This window comes from Hippocampus guttulatus, chromosome 6, assembly GCF_054856545.1.
Source record: "Hippocampus guttulatus isolate MCC_2025c chromosome 6, RoL_Hgut_1.0, whole genome shotgun sequence".
NCBI lineage: Eukaryota > Metazoa > Chordata > Actinopteri > Syngnathiformes > Syngnathidae > Hippocampus > Hippocampus guttulatus.
Genome location: NC_141266.1, coordinates 12,503,768 through 12,516,491, shown reverse-complemented (window position 1 = coordinate 12,516,491; position 12,724 = coordinate 12,503,768). Strand labels below are relative to the sequence as shown.

Sequence of the window (12,724 nt, the reverse complement as noted above, 5' to 3'; positions counted from 1 at the left end):
TGACAAATTAAGTGACAAGATGGAATATTGAGTGCAGTTAAGTAAAATAGCAAGGTGATTTCCGCCATCATTCTTCTAGATATCTGTCAGTTTTTCCAGATTGATAGAAAGCCCACATTAGAAATTTGTAGATCCCAACGTTTGCTGCATCGAAGCACTTGTGACTTCTGTTTGAGTTTGAAATGTCTCACTGTGTTTGAATGCTCCTCACGTCTCGCCGAACGCAAGATGTCAATGATTGTTAATATCCTATCCGTTTGACATTCTAATGTTGAGTGTATTATAAACGATAATATAATACAAATATATTAATACAAATCTTAAATCAAAAGCCATCTTCCTGTTGTTTGACACGAGTGATCCAATTAATCAGCCCGCAACACACACAATACATCCGTTACTGAGTTTTACGCTTGTTAGTTGGAGACCCAACTCGGCATATATTCTTTTTTTTTTTCATTCATTTTCCGATCCACTTTGTCCTCACAAGGGTGGCGGGCGTGCTTCAGCCTATCCCAGGTATTCGGGCAGTAGGCGGGGGGACACCCTGAGCCGGTTGCCAGCCAATCGCAGGGCACACAGAGACGAACAATCATCAACAAGTGTTCAATCAGCTAGCCATTCATGTTTTTGGAATGTGGGAGGAAACCGAAGTACCCGGAGAAAACCCACCGGGCCGCCACTGGCCATATAGATATTGTGTTTTACAACAGTAGTCCGGGACAGTTTTTATAATTCCACGTTACACTAAAAATAGACAAGCGTGCAGTCTCCGTTGCCAAAATGCAGAGCAGGTCAGGGTACTTTGACATCGGGAACTTGCTTACACACTGTGCCCTTCGGTAACTTCACTGTTTTTCTTCAAGCACAATGTTTTTAAGATCAAGAGAAGGTAAGATTCAAAATTGCAATTCAACTTCAAATGCCCAACCCTAAGTCAAAGTCCAGAATGTTCCCACACTTATGAGTTGTACATAGCTGTAAAGTTGTCCCTTATAACACTCGGGTTGCACCAGTTGTAGCAGCAAGCCACTCTTCCTTGTTAAACCTGCACCGCTAAATGCTTGCCACTCGGAGTTGAGAAGACAGGCATGATTTGGCCAAATATTGAATTTTAATCAAACCAGTAAACTGGGACTTAACAGGCAAGTGTGAAAAAGTGGAGCATGAACTATGCCAGTCACTTGATTAATTTGTGTATGCGCACACCAGCAGGATATGGTGTTTAACCAATCAACAGCACCACTGCTGAGTCCACTCATGCGTTCAGCAGTCTACAATTGGTTTCTGGAATGAGTCAAACTGATTTCCATGAAGCTTCTTTTCAGGAATGGATCGAAGACCTTGGGGTCTGCTCATGTTCCACCAGAGAATGGATCAATGGTTTTGTCCAGGCCTGATTCAATAATTTAAAAAAAAAAAAAAAATATATATATATATATATATTAAAGAATTCTGTTGACCCACAAACCAAAAGCAGTGTCTGATTTTTCCCTAGTTAATTTTAATTTCATTTTAGATTTACTATTACTTTTGTCTGATTCAAGTTATTTCTGTGACCACTGTGTTTTTCTTTCATTAGCAGAAATGTACAAGCAATTTTGTCCATGTGTGTGCACTCTGGGCAGTACATGAGAACAGAGAGGACTGCTTAGCACAAATTACCTTCAGTCACTTTTTATATACGTATTGTTACCAACACATGGACTGGAAAATAAGATGCTTGTTCTTGAGGAATTGATCAGTAAGAGTTTTATGTACCGGTAACTGAAGTTCTTTTTTCTTTTCCTCTTCTAGAGCCACAGTGGTCGCCTTGGCTGCCTTCTTGGATGCCTTTCAGAAAGTGGCTGACCTGGCAACGAACTCAAGAGGTACGAATTAAATATATGGGTTTGCGTCATTTAGCAGGTGCTTTGGTCAAAGGAACTTCAAGTTCAACATTTTCTCAGTAGTTCTAAATCAACTGACACACAAATACCTATTCAAGTGTTCCATTGTGCTGGGAAGTTATTTATTTTTTTGGGTGGGTTCCTTGAACAGATGGGTATTAAATTCATCATTCTGCCGCTTGTAGCGCCAAAGTTGCCTTTGTTTTGATGGTGCTTCCCTACCCGGACTTAAACTCAGCTGCATCTGGACTGGCAGACAAATATTCCTTCTTGGGTGTCTTTGCGTGCGCCATCTCCTCCCTCCTCAGCATTGATTTTAGCCTTGCCCTCGCCCCCCTCCTTCTATCAATAGGAGATGACACAGGCGTGTCCATTACCTGCTGAAGTGGGACTGAGGGACTGAGCTTCGGTCCTCTCTTTTGATTTAGTATCATTCAGTCACTATTGTTGTGTATTGACTCTTTTGTCACTCTCCCCGCAACATCATTTCCCTTAATGTGTATGCACGGCTGTGTGCGCCATCAATTGTGTGTGTACATAATTGCCTTGCTTCTTAATACTATGACTTGTAGAGTATAGTGGTATAGTTTACTATACTAGTAGTATAGTACAGTCACATTGCGACACCGCCTTGGCTGAGGCGGTGTCTCTATTTTTTATTTTTTTTAATCAAATTGTATTTTTAAATGGGTCAGAACATTATTATTTCTTTGGTGGGAACAATAATTACCTGTAAGTGACAGGAGAAAGAGATGCATATATTCTTTTCAATTTCATCTCCAACCCCACGGCATATCAAAAGATGCAGTTTTAGGAATCTTTTGCATATAAAAGTATTTACGGTCGTAGTCTTGACTTATTGTTACATGTATGACAAGTGAGACTTGTATAACTGCCGCCTCGCTTGTCACGGAATATCACGGCTGTGTTGGAATCTACAAAGCTTTTCTCATATGCATGTAGTAGATCTCTCAAGAGGACTTCGGTGAAGATAGCAACTATTTGCCTCGTTGATGCATTGTTCACCATCTGTGTGTGTGCACGTCTGGGTACATTCATGCTCTGGGAGCTTGTTACTTGTAGATTTGATATGATTAGCATGTCCTTGGATGGGGTCATTCTGGACTGGCACGTCAAAGTCAGCCGCAGCTGCGTAAGGTGCCATAGTAAATGGATGATGACCTTTCATGCGAGGCCTCATTTTATTTTTTTTTCCATCTACCGCGACTAAATCAACTGCTGCACATTGTTCCACTGCCACATCACCCCCTGCTGTAGTTGTATCAAGGGTATGCTACCTGTTGGGTGCAGCTAAACACACTCTTCAATGGTTGACTAAAGTGTAATGAGAACAAAATACAACACACATTTTCTCAAAGTTCACAGCCCCACACCAGAAGAGCACCGAACACAACACTGGTACACACATTCAAACTGAACCATACCACCACATGTGGAAATTTTATCGGTTGGAAAAAAATGAAACATTGCCAGATAATTGGCACAACATTTAGCAATTCTCTAGCTGCTTTTGTAGTTGAAGCTGTGAAGGCTTCGCGTTGTAAAGATTGACAAGCTGATCTATTGACTCTGCCGACTTTGATATGGGACAGCCATCGGTCCGTTATGTTACAGTTGTAAAGAACTTTAGATTCATGTTATTGCTCTGGCACCGCTATCAATGTTACAACTGATAGAAAGCTGAGACGCAGTTATCATTTTCCAATAGACTCAGTGAGTTCTGTTCAAACTTTAACTTTGATGGAATTGGATTTGAGTAGTCAATGTTGGGGGAAAGTCTGGAGTAATGGGATGTGGTCTAATACAAAATTATAATCTTTGTGTTTCGGATAATAGATGGAATTAAAGGTACATTATATATGCATGAAAATTCAAATTTTCTGTTGTGCTTAGTTAGGGTCCGTTTTAGGCAAAAGATCTTGCAAAACAGACACGGGTAAGTTGACTTAATGTACACGAATAGCTCAGAGTTCATTAAATGTGGATGAGGAACAGCAGGGTCCCAAACTCTAAAAGGCATACAGTATATGAGGTTAGAAATGAGTGTGTGTGTCTACATGAACCCCATATGGTCTTTGATTCCAAAAGAATCAAAAGGGGCCAAAACACAGAGCTTTAAACTCCATGTACGGCCCAGACCTTAGTGTAGAAATGTTCACATCACAAGTGTGTGCATTCTCATGTGTGTATACGAGTTAGCGTGTACATCTGTGTACATTTTGCCAAGCACACACTAACCACATTTGCGTTTGTGTTGGCCCAGTTATGTGCTTATCATTGCCCTTCGTGTTCATCACAGACCCCACCGTTCCCTGTCCCCTCGTTTTACTTTGTGTTACTGAGCACTCATCATCTGAACGAGAAAATACTCTGCTTGGCTTTGTGAAAGAACGGACTCTATTGCCTTGTAAAATGAGTAAAACTGTTTTCAAATATAAATGGAAAATGATAATGAACAAAATCTCATTTACTTTTGTGAAATGACGTATGTTCCGGTGCTCTCTGTGAACATAGAGCTACATAGAAAAATAGGAAAGGGCCTTCCCTCTTATGCCCGGCCCAATTCATGGCTTGGCTTCTATTACAGAGGAGCCTCAGATCCCGAACCAGTCCACTGCCTCAATGCCCCTTTTGAAAATTCTGTCCTCTTTTTCACTTTTAGCCTCAGCGTGTATGTTGTCTGTCCCCTATCCCGCTAAGAATCTCGTTCTCTGTACAAGTTCCATGCGTGGCTCTGAATCAAGTCTCTGTTCTCCCCATTTGACATGCCCCTATCCTGGGAAACTCACAAATCATCGGAGCCAGCAATTAAACCACGTAAATAGTCAAATACGCTCTCAGCCATAGATTTACGAGGTCTTTCAAAAGTACAAACTTGCACAATCTCGTCTGCACACCCTCAAGTACCATCGCAGTTGATAAATATATATGTAAAATATTAATCTGTCATTTTTTTAATGCTAAGACTAAAATGCTTAAATTGACTTCCTTTTGACACATTTTATGACACATTCAATAACTAGGCTTATCTTTGTGTAGCTTCTAGACTTTGAGCAGTTGTACAACTGCAGCTGTCTAAAAACTTAGCTTTTAGTATGCTTATCCATTTCTCTCTGTTTCAATGTTGTTCGCACAGTCGCACAGTCACATTGCGTGTGTGTGTGTGTGTGTGCGTGTGTGCATGTGTGAGTGAGAGTCCTGTCTACCACAGTTTACTGACAGGAAAGGGAATGAAGCAACATAAATGACAATTTATCAAATCAGGAAAAAAACAAGGGGTCCACTTCATTTATCCAGCGATGAGTCTACCGTAATTATTCTGACAGGCCTATTAATAACACTAAAAAATGACGTTATGTTAGGGAATACCACATTTGTGTCATTTAAAAAATGTACTTAATACATATGCACATGAGATTCTGCAGCCCTCTGTTCAAACATGACCTACGACTACTCCTAATCCAGATGGGCTGCAAAATGTCCTTGTCATGGAGTTAAGGGACACTGAAGTTTGTGCGTGCATGTGCACTCGACACAGAGGACAGCCCATTGTTGACAAGGACAGAGGAAACAAACAAGTACCAAATGTTTTTCAACACACCAGAAGGTAGTCTAAACAACCTCGAGTCAGAGAAGGAAAGAATCATTGGTGCATGTGTCACCAATGATGTTTGCAGGTGTTTCCTCTGTTTGCGCTCTGTTTTTATTTAAACATGAACCTGGTCAGACCAGTGAGTCGTCTCGGGAAAGCAGTGACAAGGCTCCATGTTTTCTAAATTAGTCTTTCCTTTCTTTAACAAGTAATTCTGAACATTTGTACTCAGGACCACAGTCACCTTCGACCTTTTGGCCGCCAACCAACAATCCAACCTTTGTTCCATTACTACCTTGTAGGCTCTCGCATTCTCACACTAGGTTTCACAGATGTGCTGCTGCTGCCTTACTGGACCTTGACTGAACCCCCCCTAAAATATGAGCATCAATCAGACCATCATCGGTGTGACTTCGAGAGGAACTTTGGCTTTCATCCGGACGACAGAAAGACTTCATATTTTTCCATGGACATTTTCTCACTTCATCAAGCGCATTCTGTCTTTTATTTTTGTGCATGCTGCAGTTTTTTAAAAACATTTGTATTGGCATGCTTATCTGCATAATTGCTTGCCAAGCCAGGTGTTCGGCAGCTAGTCTGTCAAGCAACACTATACTGTTACTTGCTTCATCATGAAGAACTGCAAGCCAAAGAAGTAGAAGGTTGAGAGGCCAAAAGACATTCAACCAAAGCATAAAAGTAGGATTTTGTGTGAGAGTTTTTTGGAAAATTGACATTGGAATAACCTTAACAATTATAAACATTATTCAGGTAACATTTTACAAATAATAAAGTATAAATAATACAAACAATAAATAAAGTATCACAAAATACAAAGTGTGAAGTAAAATTCTTGCAGTGAACTGCAAAAGAAAGTAAAACGGTAATCTAAAGAACGGAGATACAGTTAAATAATCGGAATAGTGTTCATTGTTCCCTGTGCAGTTGTTTTTTTTTCAAGAACACTGAGGCACTTCATCGCACAATGCATTTGAACCCAACTTGGACTGGAGCGTCACAAAAAAATGACAGTTGGATGAGGATGAGAAAGGCAATAATTGGGATCTAATGAATCACCTGAATCTACCCGACACAGTCATTATATAATTTAGAAAATTTGAATCCAAGGGTGGTACTAAATTTCTTGTATGGTCAAACCTTGATCAAAATCATTGAACAAATTGATTGACTTTATAATTTTGTTTTTGAAATTGTGAAATCGTTTTAGTTTTTGAAGCTTCTCACTGAGCGAGTTGACTTGTCCTGATTGTTCTTTGTTGGGCCATTGACACTTCATGAAACTCTCTGAATGAATGATGTGCTTGTGTGAAGACTTTGTGTGTATGTGGGCGGGCGGATGGATATGGGGTGATGCCAGCTTGGCTAATGTCACCTCACTTGTTCATTGCCAATATCAGTGGCATGCGTGCACACACACACACACACACACACACACACACACACACACACACACACACACACACACACACACACACACACACACACACACACACACATTAAGGGACACATGGTGGGTGTAATCTGTTGGTCATTATTTTGAACAAGGCAGTGTTGTGCTGTACTTCGAAACAGCTCAGTGTTTTGTGTTTGACTGGTTTTAATTACCCCCAGTAAATATGGGTTGATGACCAGTTTGACGGTTTACCACAATTTTAAAAGTCAAGGTTTCAAGAACCTGTCCGTCCTCCATCCGGTAATGAGATTTTCTTTTTCTTTTTTGAGGTGATTTGTAAGCATATGCAATATGATTGACTGCTTGCAGAGCCGTCTTATTGACGTTAATGACAAGAGGCTAGCTTTTGTTTTCCCCTCCTCGGCTGAGCAGAGGGGAGCAGTGAGCAGTTATAGGGAGTGAGAGGGAGAGGAGGTACAGAGTTGGTCTTGCTGGAGCCATATTAAAGTTGAGACCAACCAGCTCTGAACAGCAAATTAGCAGGTAAATAATGAAAACGTTCAGGGTGTCCCCTACCTCCTGCCCGAAGACAGCTGGGATAGGCTCCTTGTGAGAATAAGTGGATCAGAAAATGGACGGATGGATGAAAAAGTTGCAAGAGAGAGAGGAATACAACAGGGAATAGTTGCACTGTAAGCACACACACCCCAGAATCGGAAATGAATCCATTAGGTCAGCCAGGACGAGGCACTTACAAGGTCACAAGTGTATGATAATCTATACAATTATTATATCCGCTGTTTATTGTATATTATTTATTAGAAGTACCAAGAACTAAACTGAGGCTCAGAGGGGATCGAGCCTTTTCCGTTGCTGGTCCCTCTCTCTGGAATGACCTCCCACTGAACATTCGGCAAGCCTCCTCGCTGCCCATCTTTAAAACCCGCCTCAAAACTCACTTGTATTCTTTGGCATTTGACTGAACATGACCCAAATTATGATCTTAGTTATACTGTTTGGTGCTCTCTACCATCTTTGATACTGATTTGTTGTTTCGCTTTACTGTTGTATATGTTAGTTGCTCCATGTACAGCACTTTGTGTGCAGCGATGGCTGTTTGAAAGTGCTCTATAAATAAATTTGAGTAGCGTTATTTATTTTGATGTTACGAGAAGTCATGATATAATTTAGTAAATTTGAATCACTGAATGACTTTTAAATCTCTCTTTATTGCTTATTTTTTAACCGTCGGACTTGTACTTGTTATAGGACACGATGCAAGCAATTGCTTTCTGTGATTAGAATAGCAGCATATAATCAATAGCAATGTTTGTGTCGTGGAGTTTTATATGTTACACATTCGTATCATGTCTCTTGCCTTGAATATAATTGGATGGTGTCCCTGGTGGAAACTAACATGTTGCAGGTTTTTTTAAAGACGCTATCACGCATGTTTTTCTATGGGAGAGACATTGTAAAATAAGTCTCTTCTTAAAAAGTTGTTTTTCTGTCGGGTACTTTCCCGTGCAACATTCAGTTCTTTGCTTTGAACGTTTATTTTTGTCCCATCGTTGGTCACTCATTGAACCAGCCAATTGTTTTCTGACTTGGGTAACTCAGGCACCATGTTTGCAGCAGGGCACAACATTCAGAGAAACATCAGAGACGTACAATAACTAAGCCTGCACAGAACTTTTGAAAATGAATGGACAAGAATTAATTTTGACCTCAAAGATTGTGTACTACTAACCATAAGAAAAACATGAATATATTTTTTGTAGAGGTGTCAAATTATTGCGTTAATTGCGATTAATTATTTACATCACCTTCCGGGCGTTATTTTTCTTAATCGTGTTAATCAAAATTTTAATCTCTGCCTTTATTGTTTCTGTAGGTGGTTTGCCTTTTTCTAATAGCCCTTTTTATATGTTGGCTTCCTGTGTTCGAGTTGTTGAGGGTGGGGAAACGACTGTCAGTCACAGCCTGAAGTGGACATTGATTGGCTGCCATTATGTTGGGGCTTGTTTAGCTGAAGCTGATAGGCTCCCATTGGAGTTGGGCGGGCTTAGTAAGCAGCGGTGAGGAGTGTAGAGGTGAAAATGGAGCAGCATGTAAGAGTTCTCGGCACAATGATTGGAAAATTTACATTCCAAAAACGCCCCGACGACAAAATTGATAAAGGTAGAGTGTTGTGCCTAATTTGTAAGGAGTTTGCTTACCGCCGAAGCAGCTCAAATTTAGCCTCCCACATCAATGCAAAGCACCCAGTCGCGAGTGCAGCCACAGCTAACGTTAGCACCGAAAGCGTTAGCAATTATAGCGAGCAAGCCATACATAGCAAAGCTCTTCTGCAAACTAAACTCGAGAACACCCCACGTACGAGGCATAGTTGATGTGTCCTATGTAGACTACTAGAAGTGATTGATGTTTATTTCAGCACTTTTAGTTTGTCATGACTGTCACCACATTTGACAATAAAGTTGTACTTGATACTTGATACTTGATGATGAACAGTGTTGATGTACAGACGAACAGACGAACAGATGAACAGACCTGATGTTCTATTTTATTTTTATTTTGTAATTCTTTGGGGATTTACAAAAACAAACAAAACAGTGATATTCCCCCTCCTGGTTGAAACTAAAGGTTGCAGGTCGGACTTTGACTAGTCTCAAATACAGCAAAAAGTAAATGGCTAGACTGCATCTGTCCAAGTCTCCAGAAAAACAATAAAATACTTTATAATGCCACTTTTTCTTTTATCTTTTGATCTGCCTCAATTTAGAATGAAAATAGGGGTTTTCTCAGATTTTTTTTAGATGTGATTAAAATAGAGATTAATTAGATTAATTAATTACAGGCCCCAATTAATTAATCACACATTTTTAATCGCTTGACAGCACTATTTTTTTGTGATTACCAATGCTGTTAATTTAGGGCAGCTGTGGCATGAAGTTCATACTTTGGATTGTGGTCTTTTAAATTTATACTCTACAACGCACTCGTTTGCTTCCCATCCATTGCATCTGTTGGTAAAGAACATTAAGTCTGAAAGGGACGTCATAGGAATTGAGCTGTTCATTGCTTTGTTCAGCAAATTTGCCATTTGCCGTCTTTTCTTGTTTGTCTGTGCTCTCAAAACCTCGTTAGCATCCAAGCTGCAAAACTACACTTAGGTGAAAGACTGAAATTACTCTTTGCTGTCATCTTTACTCCCCCCACAAACAACACATTAGACTTGGTTTATAGGGTCTTTTCCTGTTTTCTTTTTTACTTGCTTTTTTTTGTATTTTGTGTGACCGCTATATTTGAATGACTAGAAATTACGTTTCATAAAAATTAAACTAGAGTGAGCTACAGTCAACACCATTGCATTTAATGTCACAAAAGCTACTTGTTATTCACCTCCTCTCCTTTTCCTCTTCTGTCAACAGCTGTTGATAGATCTGTTCAGTTTTTTGCATGTCAGCACCCGTCGGTTTGCAGCAGGTGAGTCCTGCGTGTGCGTGTGCGTTTGCGTGTGTGTGTGTGTGTGTGTGTGTCTGAAAGCTAGGCACAGCAGTTCTTTTGTGGGTTCCCACTGAGGCTAGACATTCTGACTAGGGAGTGCGTCGGATGCTAGAGTAAGACTGCAAAGGAAACTGGCTGTCTGTCATTTCATCTATTAAGAGAGTGGCACATCATTCGCCCACCATTCACGGCAACTGATTGAACAGGCTATTACTGTAAATGACCATATCCTCATTCACAGGCTTGCACCTCTACTTTTGTCCCTTCTGGTCTTTCAGTCACAGCATTGTACTCATTATCTGCCAAACTCTTACCTTCATTTTGAGCAGCATCTCAAGTCATAGATTTGTTTAAAAAAACAAAACAAAACTTTCAGAGTAAACATTTTATACGGCATGCTGTATCACGAATAATGCCTATTTATTATGAATAAGAACTGCCATTGTCGAAACTAATTTTGTTCTAACAAATTAAATGTTGGAGCTATGAAAAAACAGTGAGTAACCAGCGTCTAAAGATACCCTGTAGACGTTTTCTAGGTAGTATGGATTGCTAAAAAAACAACCAACCAAAAAACAAACTTGGATTTCCCAAACATCCATTTCAGCTACGTCCAACCAGGTAAAAGAGGACATGCTGAAGGAAATAAGATATCGCATGTCACTCTGCCTTTACAAATATGTAGTTCCTATGTGTTGACATTTAAGTCAAATTTTTGTGAACAGAACAAGTCTGTTTTATTCAGTTGTTTATTGTTCTTTATTTCTATGCTGATATTGTTGGAAATAAAACTTTAATTGCACATAAAAAGCATGTGCTCAAATGATTTTTGCTCCAATATCATTATATCAGTGGCATAAAAAAAACTATTGTTTATTATCATAGTTTCTTCAAAAATTATTTTGCCTTAAAACATGTATTATTGTGACAGGCCTGCTGGAGTGGTGGACGGCCTAAACCACACTCTTAACTCAAAACATTGCTTACAGGTAGTCAGGGCAAAAAAAAAAAGGCTGAATGATGATTCGTCTCAAGAGCAATTTCCAAATTGGGGCACTCGTATACCAAAGTTGCCTTCTATTAATGATATATTATTGCTTGGTGGATTAGTTTTAGCACAAGTTCAGGTGAAGTTTGTGGCTCTTGCATCCTTCGAATGTTCTTTATGCAGCTCTCTGAGGAAAACGTTTGGACAGTCTTGTGTCGCAGAGATAGAAACAGCAATGTTTCTTTGAAAAGAATATTTTGATAAAGGCTGCCACAAAAATGTGTTTTTGTTTTCACCACGAGAAGTTGTTTTTTTTTTTTTTGTAGTACGCAAAACATACTATTGTTTTAACATTCCTGCTGCATTTTCTACAGACATGCATAAGTGTACTCCAGTATAACTTCAAAGCAGACTGCAACTTGTTCTGGTTTGCTGGTTGACCTCAAAATTGAAAACATGGTGTTTTCCAATCAGATCTAATTGGAATAAGCACTTCCCAAGTCAAAAAGAGTTGCATAATTAAACCTCATTTATCCTTTCATAACTGTTTCATACAAAAAAAGGGAAATCACAAAAGTATTAACAATTAAAAAAACATTCACCCATAACTTTGATAATGTACAATTAATGCAAAGACCAATACGGAGAGGGAAAGAGGGTGTTCATGACCTCACATACCGTATTTTCCACACTAAAAGGCGCACTAGATTATGAGGCGCACCTTCAATGAATGGCCTATTTTGTAATTTTTTTTTCATATATTGGACGCATCGCATTATAAGACGCAATCTACGATGCATCCACTAGATGGAGCTATGCTCAAGAGAATGCCAAAAGAACACTACACTACACTACACTACACTGCACTACACTCTGATTTATATAGTGACGATCAGATGTCAGTTAAACATATTTAATAAAGCAGTGACACATTTCATTTAACCAACAGCAAGTTATAACATTGACTCGTTAACTTTGAACTCTCTTGCCGCTGCTCTATTTCCGTGTTCAACTGCGAAACCGATCACCTTAAGTTTGAACTCTGCGTTGTAAGCATGTCTCTAGCAAAGAGCCCTTTTGGCGTTGACATATTACCATAATGACCATACACAAGGCGCATCGGATTTTAAGGCGCACTGTGAGCTTTTAAGAAATGGAATGAAATGAAAATGGAAGGCTTTTAGGTGCGCCTTTTAGTGCGGAAAATACGGCACTGTAAAGACTATGAGGCAGCTAACTTTGCAATGGCCTTTCTGTCTCATGATCATTAAATATTGTCAACTACTGTACTAACCAGCCTTGATTGAGTT

At 39.6% G+C, this 12,724-nt stretch overlaps 1 protein-coding gene across 5 annotated transcripts in view; it reads left to right on the top strand.

The window, feature by feature from the left end:
* The window catches only part of LOC147203545 (protein MTSS 1-like), a 38,008-nt gene that overhangs the window by 6,812 nt on the left and 18,472 nt on the right, over positions 1 to 12,724 (top strand). For all 5 annotated transcript variants that reach the window (XM_086113458.1, XM_086113459.1, XM_086113461.1 and 2 more), the window contains one exon: positions 1,798 to 1,871. In XM_086113458.1, the coding sequence (XP_085969584.1) occupies positions 1,798 to 1,871 (74 nt within the window). The remainder of the gene's footprint in view (positions 1 to 1,797; positions 1,872 to 12,724) is intronic.